The 19507-nt window shown below is 47.4% G+C and overlaps 1 protein-coding gene across 1 annotated transcript in view; it reads left to right on the top strand.

Moving 5' to 3' along the window:
- LOC310668785 (E3 ubiquitin-protein ligase LRSAM1-like) overlaps positions 1–14232 on the top strand; it is a gene marked incomplete at its 5' end in the record, with an annotated part of 96831 nt that extends 82599 nt beyond the window's left edge. Inside the window, 2 exon segments of the mRNA XM_083422114.1 lie at positions 11001–11060; positions 13954–14232. Of these exon segments, the coding sequence (XP_083278240.1) occupies positions 11001–11060; positions 13954–14079 (186 nt within the window). The 3' untranslated portion in view covers positions 14080–14232.
- Positions 14233–19507: the final 5275 nt, after the last annotated feature.

The following is a 19507-nucleotide window of genomic DNA, read 5'->3' on the forward strand; positions in this document are numbered from 1 at the left end:
GGCCCGATTCGTGCCCCGATCAGGTCCGGTCTGTTGGTCCACGTCTACGTCGGGGTCGTCGTCCTCTGTCGGTCGCGGGGGAGTAGAGTAGGGGGCGTTGTCGGTGGCGGAGTCGGGTGGAGAAGCAGGTTTACAGCGGGTGTGGTGTAGCCAGGCGGATTTCTCTGCTACCTTGACGGAGATTGGAGTGGTTAGAAGTACCTGGTAGGGTCCTTCCCAGGTGGGTTGCAGGGGTACTTTCTGGTAAGTCTTGACCAGTACCCAGTCTCCCGGCTGGAACGGATGGATGTTCTCGTCGAGAGGTATGTTCTGACTCACGGCCGCGTATTTGTGAAGAACAATCAGTTGCTTCTGGAGCTGCATTATATATTTGGTTAATTCAGATTCTCCAACTTCAAGTTTGGATGGGGGAAATTGGGTATTATATACAGAGGAGGGTCTCCCAAAAAGTAGTTCATAAGGGGATAGGTTCAGTTTCCCACGGGGCATGCCCTGAGATTATGTAAGACTAGAGGGAGGGCATTGACCCATTTGATCCCTGAGTCTTTGCAGAGTTTTCCAAGCTGGGACTTAAGTTGCTGGTTCATTCTTTCAACCTGTCCCGAGGAAGGGGGGTGGTATGGGGTGTGCAATTTCCACTTTACACCTAGGGCTCCGGCTATTTGCTGGACAATGTCAGACGTGAAATGTGATCCTCTGTCGCTGTCTATGTGTCTCGGGACTCCAAATCGCGGTATGATTTCATGTAGTAGAATTTTAGCGACTATGTGGGCTGTGGCTCGGCGGGTCGGGAAACATTCCACCCAACCAGTCAATTGATCAATGATGACCAGGGCGTGTTTATAGCCTTGGCAAGGGGGCAGATCTATAAAGTAAACTTGGAGACTTTCGAAAGGGACAAACGCCCATGGTCTGGCACCCGGTGGGCATCTGGCGGTATGCTTTGGGTTAAAGGTTTGGCAAGTATGGCAATTTTTTACAGCCGCCTTTGCAGCGAGAGCCAACCCTGAGGCATACCAGCAGCGTTGCACTGAATCTATTAGTTTGTCTCTTCCCCAATGAGTGCACTGATGCAGGACTCTTAGGTGTTTGGGCACCCAGAGTTTTGGCATTAAAAGTCTCTTATCCGGGAGGTACCGGACACCATTCTTCAAGAGAGCCCCTTGTTCCTCCCATCCTTTTATCTCATCTGCGGTTGCTGTTCTGTACATTTGTTCGAAGTCTATATCCGAGGGAACCTGAGGTCCCTGGAATTCATTATCAGCTGTCAGCGGCTGTAGGGCCGCTTCTTGAGCTACTCGATCTGCACAACGATTTCCTACAGACACGGGGTCCTTCCCCCTGGTGTGGGCTTTACAATGGACTACCGCTATGGCCTCGGGAAGGTGTATTGAATCCATAAGACGTTGCACCAGGGGGGCGTGCACTATTCGGGTGCCTGCGGCGGTGAGAAAACCCCTTTGTAGCCAGATCTGTCCGGTGGCATGAACTAACCCAAAGCAATACTTTGAATCTGTGTAGATGGTAACTCGCTGTCCCGTCCCCAATTCGCAGGCTCGGATTAAGGCAATAAGTTTGGCTGCCTGCGCGCTGTATTTTGCATGGACGGGGCGCGCTTCCAAGATGTCTGTGTCGCTAACAACGGCATACCCGCTTTTCCGTTCCCCTCCGACTATTTTCGAGCTCCCGTCAGTATACAAGATGAGATCGGGGTCTGTTAAAGGGAGGTAGTCTAGGTCCTCTCGTGGTTTTTCGGCGTGGCGGACCACTTGTGAGCAGTCGTGGTGAGGGGTACCGTCGTCAGGAAGAGGCAAGAGGGTTGCAGGGTTGAGAGAGTTTACTCTTCTGATGGTGACATTTGAGGGGCTGAGGAGGATAGCCTCATACCTGTTCAGCCTTTGTATAGTGAAGCGTTGGCATCCCTGTAAGCTAAGAAGGGTAGCTACGGCGTGAGGGACGTTCACAGTTAAATCGTGTCCCAAAACAGTCTCTTGGGCTTTTCCCAGTAATAATGCTGCCGCGGCCACTGCTCTCAGGCATCCCACGTTCCCCATTACGGTGGTGTCTAACTGGAGGCTATAGTAGGTGACAGGTCTGTTCCGTCCTTGGAAGGGCTGCGTGAGAACCCCAGAGGCTACTCCTCTGTTTTCATGAACGAATAAAGAGAAAGGTAGTCTGTAGTCAGGGAGTCCAAGGGCTGGTGAGGACCTCAATTCTCGTTTGATAGATTCAAATGCTTCGAGTGCCTCAGCGGTCCATTGTAGTTGGTCTGGGGCACTGTCATGGGTCATCGCAGTGAGGGGGCGTGCAAATTCTCCGTACCGAGGTATCCAGGCTCGGCAGAACCCACTCATCCCGATGAAGCCCCTGAGCTGCCGTTTCGTTTTAGGGAGGGGTAGTCTAGTTATGGCTTCAATTCTATCTGTGGTTAGGGCACGGGTGCCCTCTCCCAAGATGTGTCCGAGATATTTCACTTCCTTCTGGCAGTATTGGATCTTTTTCGGGGATACTTTGTGCCCTTTATGTGCCAATATGGTTAGGAGAGCAACGGTGTCTGATTTGCAGGATTCCGAATCTCGGCTACAGAGCAGAATATCATCAACGTAAAGCCTGAGAGCGGAACCCCCCGGGAGAGTCACATCTTGTAGATCCTGGTGCAATATAGAGGAGAAGATTGCTGGGGATTCTACGTATCCTTGGGGCAACCGAGTCCAGGTTAATTGACCGGCTTGCCAGGTGAAGGCGAATAGGAATTGGCTCTCTGGGTCCACGGGGATACTAAAGAAAGCGGAACATAAGTCTATGACAGAGTAAACTACAGCTCCCTCCGGGATGGTGCTCAAGAGATGGTGGGGGTTTGCGACCACAGCGTGTCTGGGAACAACGAAGGAGTTGATAAGTCTTAGGTCTTGTACTAGGCGCCATTTGACGGGGTTTGTATTGGGTTTCTTGACAGGAAGAAGAGGGGTGTTGCATGGGGAGGCACAAGGAACTAGGACTCCCATCTTTAAGAATTCGTTGATCATTGGAGTGAGTCCGTCTATCGCTTCAGGGGGTAGGGGGTATTGTTTGGTGCAAGGAAATGGTAGGTCCCTCCTATAATTTATTTTTACTGGGGTTGCAGATTTCAGGAGGCCAACTGACGTTGATTCAGTCCCCCATAGCCACGGAGGGACATTATCAAGGAGTTCAGGAGGGAGATCAATGGCCTTGGTGTTAGCTTCCTGAAGGACCCCTTGGAAGTTAAAAATGGAGTCGTTTGGCATGTGCAGATAAATTCCTTCTTGGCCGCATTGGTTAGTAGCGTTTAGTTTACAGAGCAGATCCTTCCCCAAGAGGTTGACGGGGCTAGAGGTCAGTAGGAAAGTATGTTTGACGGATAAAGGTCCGACTGACACCTTTGCTGGTTTGGAAAGGGGGCAATTGCGGGGGATTCCATCGAGTCCCATCACGGTCCTAGTTTCTTCCCCTGCAACTAAATGGCTATTGGTAAGAGTGGAATAAGTTGCCCCGGTGTCGAGGAGGCAGTCGTAAGATTGTCCATCGATTTGCATGGTGCAAATGGGGTCGGTAGAGGATAGTTGTAGGACTGGGCAAAGAAAGGGAAAAGAGGCGGGATCTGCTTCTAATTGTCAATGGTCGTTATATTCTTCCATAACCATTTCGTGAGTCGGGTTAGTGGAGCAGTTTACTTGCTTAAAAGGGTTTGTTGCATCTTGGGGTTGATTCCGGGGTCGTGGTTGTGGCCTCGTGCTGGGTTGCGCTTGGGATGGGGTTTGAGTGGGTCTGTACGATGGGGTTGGCTCTCTGTATCTGGGGTAAGCAACATCCCTGTGGTCTGGTCGGTATGGTTTGAAATCCCCATATTCGGCCCTCGTGTTTTCTGTCAATAAGGGGCAGTGTCTTCTTATGTGTCCTATCTCGTCACAGTTGTAACAGACGCGGTCGTCTAGTTTCCCGGGTCCCCTCGATTTGAATTTTTCTTTAAAAGGGGGGACTCCGGCTGCATAGGCCAGTACTCGTGGGGAATCTAGTTTCTGGTCTTTCTTTCTCCGCTCGTCCCTTGAATTAAAGACTGACTTGGCGATGGAGAGAATTTCATTTATTGTCTTCCCATCGTACCCCAGATGTGCATTTAATGCTTTTCGTATGTCAGCTGTTGCTTGATCCTTAAAGAATCCCTTAACGATAACTTCATGTTGGGGACTTTCCGGATCTATCCCACCCCAGGTTTTGATCGCGGAGACTAATCGGGTATAGTAATCCGATGGATGTTCATCCGGTCCTTGAAGGACAGCTTGGACTTTGGTCCAGTTTACTGTTCGCTGTCCTGCAGCTTTAATGCCATCTAGGATGGCTTTCTTAAAAAATTTTAGACCCCATGCGCCATTAGTGGTGTTGTAGTCCCAGTCAGGGTCGTTGAGTAAAGTCTGGGCAGTCAGTGGGGCCATCGAGGAGGGTCGGTTAGGTTGGTAGCCTTCCCGCGCTAGAGCCTCCCCCGCTTTGGCCAGGATCTCCCTTTTTTCTGCTTCATTGAAAAGAGCTCCGAGCAACATGTGTACATCCGCCCATGTGGGGTTGTGGGTGGAGAAGATGGTGGCGACCTGGCGGTGGCATTTGTCGGGGTCGTCGCGAAGGGAGGGCATTTTATCTGACCAGTTCATTAGATCTGAAGTCAGGAAGGGCTGGTGGGTAAAGACCATACGGGGTGGGTCTCCTTCTCTGGTCGGTGGTATAGGCAATGCTCTTAAAGGAAAGGCGCCCTCTACTTCTCCATTTAAAGTGATGTCTCTATTTCGAGTCCTGCTGGCGACTGGCCCATCCCTTTCTTCGTTAAGGGGCTGCCCGTTGGGTAGTGTTCTTAAATTTAAGTCGGAGTGGACCTCCTCCCCTTCAGGCGCGCTCTGAGTAGGACTAGGCTGGGGTATGTTGGGCGAGTTTTGGGAGGGGGTATTGGAAGGTGGACTCGCTGCGTCTGCCCCGGGCCCCGCTCCCCCTCCACCGGCTGGCTGAGGTGCCCTAGGTTCAGGATAATAAAACGGGACTAGAGTTGTAGTAAAGTTAGTATTTTTCTGAAAGCCATTCCTTGGTCAAGTAAGGGAGTGAAGCCTTGTGGGAAACCAACAAGCCACAAGGACCCTGGGAAAGAAGTTCTGTTGCTTTAACGCCAGACTAACAGGCGTCCAGGATGAGCAGTTTATGGTGGGAAAGAAAACTGATTTACTGAAGGATCTGGCACCTGGGTCCTATGCTATTCACATTTTCTCACTGATGTTATCTCCCTAAGTGCCTGCATCTGCATACCATCCAGGAAGGGAGGATACCCCTTGATCTGGCTCTGGGTTCTTAATTGCTCCAGCTGCCAAATGTTAGATTGATTAATCAGCAAGTCAGTCATTGGTGAATTTGAAAATAATCTAAAGTTATGATTGGTCTTGGGGGTCCGTTCCCACGTGTGTATTAGGGATAAGAGACCTGAGAAATGAATGGTCAAGTGCGCTTTGCAAATCCGCATTGAGCCCGGCTAGAAGCTACATCTAATTAGCCGACAATCACAGCCTATTGTTATGGAGAATTGCTGCTCGTTACATCCACGGACTTAGAGACTTTTCTATCCTAACCTACAAGTAGTGTGATGTAAGTAGAGAGTTAGTTATATTTTACAATGTTCTTATTTTGCTTCTGTAACCCTCAAGTGATGTGCCTGCAAGTTTGCATGTGTTCTTATGTTCTTCTTTTTTAAAAATAATTTTTTAAGAAAAGAAACTGTTTTAGTTGTGTGCCTTTCTGAGAATTAGCTAATCCTTGCCTTACGCTTGGTTACGCCTACCGTGTGTATTTCTGCCTGCAGATACAAAATGCAGGGTTAGGGGAAACCGGACTAATTGAGGCGCAGCCTTTCCCCTTGGGGCTGTGGCTTGGAGTTCCCCGGGTTAAAGGGGTGGTGGCAGCTACCAGTATATTTTGTCCTGTCTTGTAAAGTAGTAACCCCCGCTTGCCTGGGCTACTCAGGGGTCCTGTCTGGCCGGAGAGCTGAGACAGGGCAGTGTGGCCGAGTGGCAGAGGGCAGGTGGACGGTTACGTTACCACAAGAGTCCTGTCCAATTGCTCCTCTTGCGCCCTAATCTCGTCGTATGGAGGCGGTCTGGTTGTTTTTAGAACAGCCATCTGTCGTACGATTTGGGCTTGTTGTCTATGGAATAGCTTGCGGGCTTCGGCGAAGGCATTGAGGTAATAAAGTTGTCGGGGCTTTTCATCTGCTAGGTACGATTTAAGTGCCTGCATCTTTATGAGATTAAAGGAACCATGCGGTGGCCATTGAGAGGCAGGTTCCAGATGGTGGGTAAAGGCGACCCACGAGAAGTTACAGAGATCCCTCAACTTAGATTTCGAGAGTCCCTTCCTCCCTCTCAGTTCTTTCCAGTTTGAGAGAACGAACTGCAGAAGGGTGTCGGAGTCCTCTCTAGGGCAGAAAGGCTTCATAGAAGCCTTTTCGCCTGGAGGAGTCCAGTCGGAGTGTCTGGAAGCGTGGGCACCCATCTCTTCCAGTAGGTGTAATAGGATCCTTTTGCTTACAAGGTACGCTAAAGATAGAAGGGGTAGACACACAAGGAAAAAGGAAAAAGGGGGGAAAGGAAAGAAGGGGGGAAAAGGTGGAGAGGAATAATAACAGAAATTCAGTATTCAGGATATCCTTAACCAGTACAATCCCTACCTATTCAATGAACTACAAACATCTTGCCTAGAAACACCACAGGCTCATGCCTGGAAACCACGGGTCTGTCTCTCACCCGGAACACCACAGGAACACTCCTGGAAACCACGGGTCTCTTTCACCCGGAAAAACCACGTATCTTAAATTCTGCTTCAGTACTGTTCACAAGACTAACCCTAGTGTGGGGCCCCAGTTTATGTACTTCCCACTACTAACCACGACAGCCTCCTACCTAACCTTGAAACTAATTTCGGGATTCCCTACTGAACGCCTGCGCAGTGCAGTGCCAGATCGGGGTCCCGGAAAAATAAAGGTTTGAAAGGAAGCAAATGACCTTGCGTTCTCACGTACCCGGGTCATCCCCAACAAGGGTCGCCAGGCAGGAGGGGCGGCTTCATTTGCATAATTTTAGGAGAGTGCGAGAGAAAGGGAGAGATATATTAGTAGAGAGACGTTCCTGGACGACTCCGAGAGGCGACGTCTGATAGCAGACAAGAACCGTACTTCCCCGGGCGACTCCGAGGTGGAAAATGGAAAGGGGGGCTAGGACGTCCCTGGGCGACTCCGAGAGATGACGTCTGATAGCAGATAAGAACCGTACTTCCCCGGGCGACTCCGAGAGGGAAGACGGGAGGGATTAGGACGTCCCTGGGCGACTCCGAGAGGCGACGTCTGATAGCAGATAAGAAGTAAGGAAAGGAAAGTCCAGCTGTCGTGGGGACAATGTTTACCACCCCCCTCCCAATGTGTCTACTTCAAACCATACTCACGTTCGTAGACGTCCCTCGTAGATCCCGGGATCCTTTCCTTTTGCCAGCTCGACCCTGCCTTTGCTCCCTCTGGTTGAGCTTTTGGTGACTATTGATTACCGCCCGCAAAGAGGAGGTAGGGAGAGGAAAAAAGGATCCCGGGGCTAAGGTTGCCCAGTGGTGCCCGATCCCCTCTATCTCCCTCCTCACCTTTACAGGAGAACCAAGTGTCCCTGAGCACGGTCGCCAAAACTGTTACCGGAAAATACGATCCGAGGGCTCCCTTGGACAAAACAAAGACACCAACCAGAGCAAAATAGGAGCAAATCAGCAGCCAGTAGGCTCGGTCTTTATTGAAGAAAAGACTGTCGCGACAGGACTCCCACCGCCCACAAGGTGAAGCAAGATAGAAGCCCGGAACAAAAGGAGACCCCAACTTTTATTAGCTCCTAATCCCCTGAGTTACACCCCTAGAAGTACATCATAGTGACATCATGATTACATTAAAAACAGGAGGAGTCGGGGAGGGGTCATGCAGGTAATCTGAGCACCCTGACACCTGGCCAGAGCCCCTTTCTCCCCCTCCCATGAGTCATTTGTGGATATCAAAGGAAAAGGTGCAGTTTCCTGCCCCCTGAGGGGAATCCGGCCACGATCCCTTTGTCACCGTCTGCTCTGAATATACAAGTGTATGCAGTCCATTGTGCCCATGATAGCGCTAAGCCTGAGCCCATCAGGATGATTATCAAGTTGCCATGCCCACCGGGTACAGTAGAGTACGTGACTGCTCGCTCAGGGGATTATGGCTGACCGACGCCAGGTCACCCCCCTTTGCTAGTCCTTGAGATACGGAGTAGAATAAAAGTGGTCCGGTGGAAATCCGACATACGGCTGATTTTTAGTGAATTTATAAAGAAAGTTGTCCCTGAAGTTCAAAGCAGGTTCACCTTTCGGAAGTGGCTTGTTACATTTTGATTAGATCAGTCACGGTCAATTGAAGTCGGAAGCTTTGTATTTGTGAGCTGTCAAACGAGAAGAGACGAGCGCTCGCTGCCTGCAGTACCAGCGTAGCCGCCACAAGGGGCGCTGTTCGATAAAGCTGATTGGTTGAAACGGCCGCCGGCTGACCCTGAGTTCGGGCGGCCGGTCTACCAACAATAAGAATAGGGCAAAACGGAGCGTGGAAAACCCATTGAGGAAAATGGAAGGAGCGCTTCCTTATTTACGGAAGGCTTCAGGGGTGTCCCTCTAGAAAGGACACCCCTTGGGTCGGGGAGTGGAAGTGTGTGTGGGGGTGAGTGTGGTGCTTGTGCATTACGGTGAGGTGAGTCTTAAAGAATGGGGGGGGGGCTCCTGCTACACTATCCAGTTCGATCCGGATAGTCCTTTATTACTTTCTTTCTCTTCTTGTTGTTGTCATATATTCCTTTCTTTGCGATCTCTGATGATTTTCATAAGCAGATTGAAAACTGGCTCTCTGTGTGGATTTTTGTATTCTTCAAAGACCATATCGCTCCTTCTGCTTTCTGAGGTGTCTTGGTGCTCGAGGCAGGAATTTGGGGGATGGGATGGGGGATTCCCTGGTTCCTGCCTCCTGGGGCTTCATTTAGCATGCACTGCAAACGCTACTGCTTTTAAAGACCTGGGGATCCTTAGGAAGAGCCTGCTGTAGTGTTCAGAGGGGGAGGTGGTGGGTGGGCTGGCAGGAAAAAGGGGTTGAGATCTGCTGAGCATTCCACATTTTTAAATTTGAATCCCCCCTTTTTTTGCTGGTTTTGCTTGGTGTGTGTGTGTGTGTGTGTGTGTTTGGTTGTTCTCAAATCTCCACTCCAAAAGCAACATCCCCAAAGAGCACACCATCCTCTTCATTTGCTCTCCTCAGCCAGCAGAGGATAGAGTGTATTAATCACAATTAGTATCCCTGCTTTTATTTTACAAGGTGGGGAAAAGTGGTGGGTTGGGGAAATCCAAGCAAGGTTCTGGTTTTCAGGGTTTCAGAAAGATGCTCGAAAGTGGAGGGGGGGGGGGATCAAAGCCTGCTGAAATCTCTGAAGCCAGGGCAGGAGCTGAGCAAACTGAGCAACTCTTTGCCCTGTGGCTAGCAGAACAAATGGAGTGATGCAGAATTTCAGCTTCCATCCACCCAAGTGAGGGCAGAAAATTTGGGAGTAGCCAAAAACCATTTGGGGGACTCTGCATTAGCCATCCTTGTTGTAAACCAGGCAAGGGAGAAACGTTTGCCTCCCCTCCCCCAAAGTTGGTGGACTGTGTAGAGGATTCAATTAAAAAGTCCGAGTGCTGCCCATAAATCTCTCAAGACTGATTTATGGTTACCTTGGCGTCCGGCACACTTCCGCTGCGCGGACCTCTGCTTACACTTCTTCGGCAGTAAAACACTTCAGCAGAATTGCGCAACAGCGTGTGATAAGGCTTGATCAATGAGAAAGGCAGATTCTTTCTGTAGCTTCTTTTATTGTTCCAAAAAACATGCAAACAAACAGTTTTACAATCCTCCGGACTGGAGCTGCATTTTTAGCTCTGTACTGTCTGAGCACAGCAGCTCGACAGAGAACACTTTCGATTTCCCACAGAACACACAGAGCATTCCAGACTGCTCATGTCACATCCTGGCTTTTGGCCCTGGCAATCCCTCCCCTTCAGAGCCGAGGCACAGCAGTTTAACCCCTTACTGCTCTCAACAGACTGCAGCTCCCATCTCCTCCTGGCTGGAAACCATGCTGGCTGCTGGGGCTGCTTGAAGTTGCAGTTCAGCAACATCTGGAGGGCCACAACAAATTGCCTCCCCACCTGCTTTAAACAAACCTCAAACAGAAGGTTCTGTATGAGGGTGAGGGAACCTCTGGCGCTTTTGTGGCCCAGCTTAGCTCCTTTGAATCTGTGTTGCATCTGGAGGTTGGGGAGCAGGCAGTGGAATATAGAGATGGGGGGAGGGTGCATCCAGGATGGTCCAGGTCGAACTTCAAACCCTAGAGCTAGGACGATGTTTGGACGCAGCCTTCTAGGTGGGGAATATTTTACAGCAGCACTGCTTCATGGGCAGCCTTCCAGAGGCCCCATGCCAGTGGTGGGTGGGTCCAGAGGCAAAAGTGGGTGGAGCAACTGGTGTGACTCTTTGTTCAGTATGCTACATTCGAGTAGCGGGAAAAGTCAGAGGTTCACACGCAGACACCTCCCACCCTCTATCTCCATCAAGGCAAGCAAGAAGCATTATATCCCAGTTCATGGGCACATCCTGGGGTGGGGGGATGCAACCTGGGAAAATAGGGCATGGCTTGGGGAGAGTCTCAAAGGCCAGGTAAAGACACCTGGAGGGCTGCCTTCAGATCCCAGGAATCCTATGGTTCCCCATTGTGGATGCAGGCTTGAGCATCCCCCAAAAGGTGGCTGGAGCAGCCTCTGCTTTGGAAGGCTTGCACTAAGAGGAAGAGCCAGCTGCTTCCTCTGGGGGCAGCCACTTCCACTGCTGCACAGCCCTTATGGTGCATGCTTCCTAATGCCTGTGTGCTGCGTTTCAGGAGGCAATCACAGAGCAGCGGCAAGCCCTCACCTACCTGCTATTAGAAATTTCAGCTCCAGTCGTCCGAGCTGATATGGCTCATCTTCCTTTGAGCCCAGCAGAGCATTAAAACAACAAAGTCCACAACAGAAGGATGAGGCAGGTATGGTGCTACATTGCTATGCTTTATTACTAAGCTATGCAGAGATTAAAGAAATATACATCTCCTCTATGTGAGAAGCAGAGAGCAACTGAACAAAGGAAAACGAAAGAACAAAAGAAACAGGAAACCCATCTCCCTTTCCTGTGAGAATCCAACAGTATCTGGACTGTGGAATGTAAACACAGTCCTGTGATTTGCAAGCAGCTGCTCAGTGAGAAACAGAAACTAACACCTGCTGCAGCAGCTGCTGAAGGAGAAGAGGCAGTGGGAAGAAAAGCTGCAGGCCATCTTGGTAAGGAGACAACTCACCTGTGAGCCAGGCTGATTCTCTCTCTCACTCTCACACACAGGCTCAGCCTTCTGCCCGTTTCCACACCTGGTGGCTTTGCCCCTCTCTCAGAGGTGCTTTGGAGGAGGCCAGGTGTCAGGCTACACTCCTGGAGTCATTAAAAGCTGCACATGATGACCATTTGTTTTCTTGCTGATGTTCTTATCTTGTGCCTGAACTTGCTTTTTTAAAAAAATATTTATTAAAAGTTTACAAGTTGCAGAAAAAAAGCACAAGGAAAAAAAGGAGAAAAAAAGTAAAAAATACATAAAAAGAGAACAAAAAACACAATACATCAAAACACAAAAAGAAACAAAAACAATTAAAAACACATCCAATATTTATCCTTATCTTTCATTAACTTATTTCCTCGACCTCCTCACACCTCCCTTTTTTGTATTCCAGTTATTAACTATATCAGCAAATCCTTTCCCTCTTTCACTGCTTTCTGTCATTTAATTATCTTAATTTATTTTAACATTATCTTACCATCAAAACCTTAAAATTTATTTATACTTAACTCCTTATAATGTTTCTACTAAAGTCATGTAATTTCATTCCAACATTTCCCAACGTTCATTAATTTTACAATATTTCTCTAAATAGATTTTTTAATCTATTTAGAGCAGCTATTTTTCATATTTATGCACACACTTTACTTTATCTTCAGCTGAGCTTGTTCTTAGTTTCCTTCCTTTGGTACCGAGGAGTAGATCCCGGGGGAACTCCATCTTGACAGTTCCTTTATTCTCGACAAGTCAGCCCATACTCCATAGTCAGAACTAAAGTCCAAAAGATGTTTCAGGACATGTTCCAAAGGCTAAAGGCCTCCACAACTCCAATCTCCCTCTGGCCCAGATCCGAATCACAAAGTCCAGAGCATCCCTTCATAAGGGAGTCTGTCCAACTTTCCTTCTCCGATCTAAGCAGGACACCATCTCTCCAAATCTGACTTTCAAAATCAATCACACATGGCATCAGCTTAAATCCATCAAATTGTCTCTGTGAAGACGAGGCCTCCACTTTTATTGCTTGAAATTCAAGAGCAGCTTTTTCCATCGTCTTCTCCACAGCTTGCCATTTCGAGGTGGGTTCCTGAGTCAATGCCTGAATATTTTCTGTATAAATGTTCACTTTTTGTCCAAAATCAGTTGTTTTTTGTCCCAAATTGTCAATTTTAATAATTGTCACATCTGTCTTCTCATGAAGTTGTTCCAGTAAAGCACTTATCTTGCAAAATGCATTCACTAGGGCTTCTTGTTTTGACATTCTTGTCCAAGGTCACTATTATTTCTCACGGTCCTTGATTTTAACTGGAAAATTCCCCAGCTCCACTTCACTCCTGCAACAGTTTCAAAAGCTCCCTCTAGAGGAAACAATTTCTATTTGTATCTGTCCTTTTAGACACAGATCCAGCAACAAAGTTAATTTTCAATTTTCAGTTACTTTTTCTCCTTTTTAAATGCAGAGGAAAACAATGGAAACAATGTATATCTCTTATTTAGCTATCTGTCAGCATATGTTCTATTCACAGTCAATGAGTTTTCCCAAACCGTCAATCTTACTGACAGCCCAGTCCCAGGTTCAAAACGGTGGTAATTTATCTCTCTTCACTCTCTCTCCTGCAGGCTTAAACGGTCCAAAAATTTCCCCCTCTTCTCCTGCTTCCAAGGGGGTTTTAATATTTTTGAATGATGAAAATTTAATCCTTTACAACAGGTTTTTCTCAGACTTTAGCTTGCAATGTCTTTGCTTTGATCTATTTACAAAAAGGAAGGCGGACTTCCTGTTTAGAACCTTCCCGTTTCAGTGCTGAATTACGATATTTGAAGATCCAATTTTCCGTTCTACTTACGAGTAGTTGTTTAAAGTCCAATTGTCCACAGGAAAAGTCAGCGCTCTCCGGCAACAGCAATGCGGCTTCACTCCGTGAAAAAAGCAGTCGATTCGAAGCACCGCGCCACTCACTCCATGTCGCTCCAGATCCCTGAAACTGGGTTTCCCCGCGAGTAGGGGAGGCGCAAAAGGTGCCAGCCGAATCCCAAGTCCACAGGCTTCTCCCGCCTGTGGTTTTTAGTGGGTCTCCGCCTCGCCGTGGCGGTCCAGACCCTAGTTTTCGCGGAGCGGGTTCCTCCAGATTAGAGGAAATCCGCCATTGCCGGAGGCGCTAACCCGGAAGTCCGTGCCTGAACTTGCTTCTTTCCTCCTCCTTCCCATCCCTTTTTCCTTGTGTGTTATGTCTTAGATGTCAAACCTGAGAGAAGAAACTGTTTTGTTTGTCAGATGCTCTGGCAGGCTTTTTTGTGCAGGTATGGTGGTGAGGATGAAGCGCAGGATCAAAATGCTTTGGAATAAAACCCTGATCTCTGACAACATGTGTGCAAGGGGCAGGTGGCGAGGAGGCCCTGCTGTTGGTAAGAGCTATGGTCCTAGCATTTGCCTCTTCCTCTTCCTCTTCTTCTTCTCTTCTCTTCCCCCCAGGCCCAGGTGGTATTCCTGACTTGCGGCCATGCCTGCTGCTGCCAGACCTGCTCCGAGGCCCTGAGCACCTGCCCGCTGTGCCGCAAGGACATCGTCCAGCGCATCCGTCTTTTCCACAGCGGATAGCCCCACATGGGGACAGCGTCACTCCCATCATGTGCTTGCTTCTTCCCCCTCAACCTTGCGCACTGGGTTGCCAGGGGTGGGATCAATGATTCTTTTGGAGTGCTGTGTAGGCCAGTCCAGGATATGCACTACCTCCTTGCTCTTTGCGTAACCATCACCATCCTCTGCTCATAGAGCATGGCTGCAATTCCCCCCCTCCTCAACTCTCAGCTGTTGGCTGTGGCTGCTCAAAGGCCAAGATGGAGGCACATCTCTGGGCTGAGGGCAGAATGGTGCTTGCAGTTCCTGAAAAGCTACCCGCACATTTTGGGGAACAGGCAAACACCACATCTTCTCTGGCAGCCTGGCAGGGGTTATTTAAAGATGCCAGTCCCAACCTATGGGCAGAGTGGGTTCTAGGAGCTTCAGTACAGGAGAAGAGATTCCCTGCTGTCTGCCCACCTAACGAATCAGGGCTGGTGTGTGTGTGTATTTCTGTGGCTGGGTTTTAGGCCACTACTGGCTGAGCTGCAGCAGCACCCAGTGGAGCAAAAGTGCCTGGAAGCTGTCCCATCTGTCACCCTGGGAGAGAGTGGTTGGTGATTCCCAGCCGTCCAGCATCCAGCTCCCAATCTAGACCACTTTGAACTCTTTCCAGGCCAGCATTTTAAAGCTGCCACCCCCAACCTGGTGCCCTCTAGCTGGGATGACTGCATTAAGGACCCCACAAAGGGTGGGTGGATAAGTCAAGCAAGAGCCCTGGTTGGGTGGAGGTCTCGTCCCACCCACTACATGTTTTTCACTAGTGGAGTATGTGTGTGTTTGGTTCATCATCCCTCTCATTTCATTGGTCAGTAATTGACCTTGATAGTCTGCCAAGGCAACATCTCCTCCAGAAGAAACTAGCCTCCACCCAGTTTTGCTTGGCAGGTTCCCTGGCAGGAGAAAGCGGACACTCGCATTTGCAACTTCCAAGAAACAGGCCCCTGAGCCTTTTTCACTGCCTGACCGCTCACTCACTCTCATCGTCCTGTGTTCTCTTGGAGCCAGGTGAGTGAGGAAACATTTTGGCTTCTTCTGGCATTGCTGAACCACGACTTCCATCTTCCTCAGCAAGCGTGGCTAACACCCAGGGATTATGGGAGTTGTAGTTCAGCCACAACAGGAAGGCCAAAGGCTCCCTAGATCTGAACTACAGGATGGCCAAGAGGTGAGTTCTTTCCTTTTTAGCAAAGTCAGCTAACATGAACAGTACAGTGCTTTATTCTATCAGTTTTCTCCAAAAGGATCTGCAAATATTTTATAACTAAAAGGTAAAATGCATCAGAAGAATGAAGTGTTGTTTTGCCTGCCAGGAAGCCTTAGTCCCATTGCAGGTGTGGGGATTGTTTGTCACTCCAAATGAGACTGAATTACAACTCCTGTCATCATCCCTGGCCTTTGGCCATGCTTGCTGGGCCTGAGGGGAGCTGTAGTTCAGCATTGTCTGGAGAGCCTAAAGTTCCCCCACGCTTACAAGGAAAACCAAGAGGGGAGAGTTTGGCAGAAACCCGATGGAAGGGAGGCCTTGCCTATGCCTGGTCATGGAGGCTGTGCCTCAGTAATCCCTCTCCACCCACCTACCCACAATTCCTTGCTCATGGTGATTTGTGCCCCTTCCAGATAAGGGATAAGGTGCCTTGAGTCCCTGTCAGGAGAAACTGCAGGGTACAAATATAGAACAGAACCACAGAATTGTAGAGTTGGAAGGGACCCAGGGGGTCACCTAATCCAAACCCCTGCAATGCAAAGATCTCGACTAGATCATACACGGCAGATGGCCATCTAACCTCTGCTTTAAAACCTCCAGTGAAGGGTAAGTCCTCAGCATACCGAGGGAGACCATTCCACTGTTGAACAGCTCTTAAATGTCAGAAAGTTCCTCCTGATGTCAGAGTCTCCTTTCTTGAAGCCACTGATATTTGTGTGGGCTGGGTTTTAATAGGTAGCAGAGGATATATTAATTGCAATTTATCCCTTCACACACCCATGTTTGTGGGCTGAAACAAAATAAAGCATAGGAATTAGTCTATAAAACTTTGTTTTGAGCAAGTCCAGCTAACAAAGTAAGCTGGCTTCCCCCTTCTTACCCCACTTAAACAAAAAAACAGGCAGCAACTTGTAAAGTAAGATTTACAGTGGTGCCTCGCAAGACGAAAAGAATCCGTTCCGCGAGTCTTTTCGTCTTGCGGTTTTTTCGTCTTGCGAAGTAAGCCCATTAGCGGATTAGCGCTATTAGCGCTATTGGCAGTTTAAGGGCTATTAACGGCTTTTTAAGGCTTAAGGGATTAGCGGTTTTGCTGCTAAAAGGCTTTTAGCAGTTTAGCGCTTCAGAAAAAGGGGTTTTGGTGCGAAAAAAACCCTCAAAAATTTTCGTCAATTTTCGTCTTGCGAAGCAAGCCCATAGGGAAATTCGTCTTGCGAAGCGCCTCTGAAAACGGAAAACCCTTTCGTCTTGCGGGTTTTCCGTCTTGCGAGGCATTCGTCTTGCGGGGCACCACTGTACTTACTTTATAATCATGCATAGGTTCACAGCAACAGTAGCAGTAAAAACCTTGCAGGCAAAATATGGTATAGTTACAGTATAACCGGCTTCATGCATGTGCCTAAAACTCGAGCTAGCAGAAGCATGTCTGCATCCATCGCTAGTCAAAGGGAGAGTGAGAGCTACATGAAGTACTATATGCTTCTTCCTATCCAGGAGAGGAGCGGAAACAATACCACACAGCCAATTATATTTCTATGATCTGAGTATCTGCCTTTCAGTAATACACCTCTGTAGTATTAACCACTTCTCATACTAACTAGCAAAAATGTGCATTTGTTAGGTTTGTCTGCTAATCTCTGATGGCTTTTGCAGTTTGCAAATGGCTATAGTATCTCCTCTCAGTCTCTCTTTTTTATATAAATTTTTTAATTGAAAATTTCAACACAATGGTTTTATCAAAAATACATCATCCACATTATTATTATTTTTCCCCTCTATTTTCCCCCTCCCCCCTAAACAAAAAAAGCCCAACCTCCCACCCCACCCCCGGACTTCCCTCAGCTCCTTTCTCTGGTTTCTCAACACATATTTCTATCTGCATGTTATAAAATTGTAAAGATCCTCAAGTTGTCTATCTATATATTACAATAAACAGTTTGTGAATGTTCATTCAAAACCTTCCAAAAAGTCCAGTTCATTTTGTTGCTTCTTCAAATATTTCATAAAAGGTTCCCATTCGTCTTTGAAATCACAGTTTTCCTTATCACGTAGTTTGTGTGTCAGTTTTGCCAATTCCGCATAATCCATCAGTTTTTCTTGCCACATTTCTTTCATCGGGATTTCCTCATTCTTCCATCCTTGCCGCCGTTGTGGCATACATAAAGATATTTTTTCGTTTCTTTGGCTGGTCTTTTCCCACTATCCCTAATAAGAAAGCTTCAGGCATTTTCACAAATGTTAATTGGAACATTTTCTTTAGCTCATTGTATATCATTTCCCAAAACATTTTGATTTTACTGCAATCCCACCACATATGATAAAACGTCCCTTCTTTTTCCTTACATTTCCAACACAAATTTGAGTCAGTTTTATACATTTTCCCTAACTGTACTGGTGTTATATACCATCTATACATCATTTTCATGTAATTTTCTTTCAGTAAATAACAATCTGTAAATTTTAAGTCAATTTTCCATAACCTTTCCCAATCTTCAATCATGATGTTATGACCTACATCTTGTGCCCATTTAATCATTACTGCTTTCACCTCTTCATCTTTCGTCTCCCATTCTAACAGGATACTGTATGCCCCTTTCAGCAATTTTACTTTCCTTTCTACCACTTCTTTTTGAAATCTGGCTGTCGTATAGCTAAACCCTTTCTTATTGTCTTCTTTATATGTTTCATATAATTGTCGGTAATGTAACCAACTCTGAAAATGGTCCTTTATTTCTTCATAATCTCTTAATTTCCATTTCCCATCTTGATCCATAACAAATCAGTAAATGTGAGCCACTTTCCTTTCTTTCCGAGTGGTTTGAGCAGCAAAGCTTCATGTGGTGAAAGCCACCAAGGGGTCTTTTGTTCCAATAAATCTTTATATCTCTCCCACACTCTCATTAATGATTTCCTAATTATATGATTGTAAAAGCCTCTGTGTATCTTCGCTTTCCCATACCATAAATATGTGTGCCAACCAAATCTATTATCGTGTCCTTCCAATTACAATGCTTCCTGTTTCTCTAACTTCATCCAATCTCTGATCCATACAAGAGAAGCAGCTTCATAATATAATTTAATGTCTGGGAGGGCAAACCCACCTCTGTCCCTTACATCTGTCATTATCTTATATTTTATTCTTGGCCTCCCCCCCCCCCCCCGATAAATTTAGAGATCTCCTTCTGCCATTTTTTGAAGCATTCATCTTTTAGAATTATTGGAATTGACTGGAATAGAAATAACATTTTTGGTAGCACATTCATTTTTATCGCTGCTATTTTCCCTAACAATGAGAGATTCATTCTGCTCCATATATCTAAATTTCTTTTAACCTCAAGCCAGATTTTTTCATAGTTGTTTTTGAATAAGTTTATATTCCTTGATGTTAACCAAATCCCTAGATACTTAACCTTTTTATGGACTTCTATCTCGGTACTTTGCTCTAATTCTTTTCCCCCCTCTTCTTTTAGATTTTTAACTAATAGTTTAGTTTTATTCCTGTTTAACTTAAATCCTGCCACTTCCCCAAATTCTTGAATCTTTTCTATTACTTTAGGGAGTGAATTTTTTGGGTCTTCCACTGTTATCACTAAGTCATCAGCATAAGCTTTTAGTTTAAACTCACTTTCCCCTGTTTTAACACCTGTAATCTCTTTGTCTCTTTGGACGCAGGTGGCGCTGTGGGTAAAACCTCAGTGCCTAGGACTTGCCGATCGCATGGTCGGCGGTTCGAATCCCCGCGGCGGGGTGTGCTCCCATCGTTCGGTCCCAGCGCCTGCCAACCTAGCAGTTCGAAAGCACCCCCGGGTGCAAGTAGATAAATAGGGACAGCTTACCAGCGGGAAGGTAAATGGCGTTCCGTATGCTGTGCTGGCTCGCCAGATGCAGCTTGTCACGCTGGCCACGTGACCCGGAAGTGTCTGCGGACAGCGCTGGCTCCCGGCCTATAGAGTGAGATGAGCGCACAACCCTAGAGTCTGGCAAGACTGGCCCGTACGGGCAGGGGTACCTGTACCTTTACTTTTAATCTCTTTGTCTACTCTTATGTTTTTGGCAAGCACTTCTAATACAAGAATGAACAGCAATGGTGATAATGGACAGCCTTGTCTAGTTCCTTTTTGGATCTTGCATTCATCCGTTATTGCCTGATTTATTATTAATTTTGCTTTTTGCTCTGAGTAAATTGCTGATATTCCTTTTAAA

The sequence above is a fragment of the Podarcis tiliguerta genome, assembly GCF_965153285.1.
Source record: "Podarcis tiliguerta genome assembly, chromosome: W".
Lineage (NCBI taxonomy): Eukaryota > Metazoa > Chordata > Lepidosauria > Squamata > Lacertidae > Podarcis > Podarcis tiliguerta.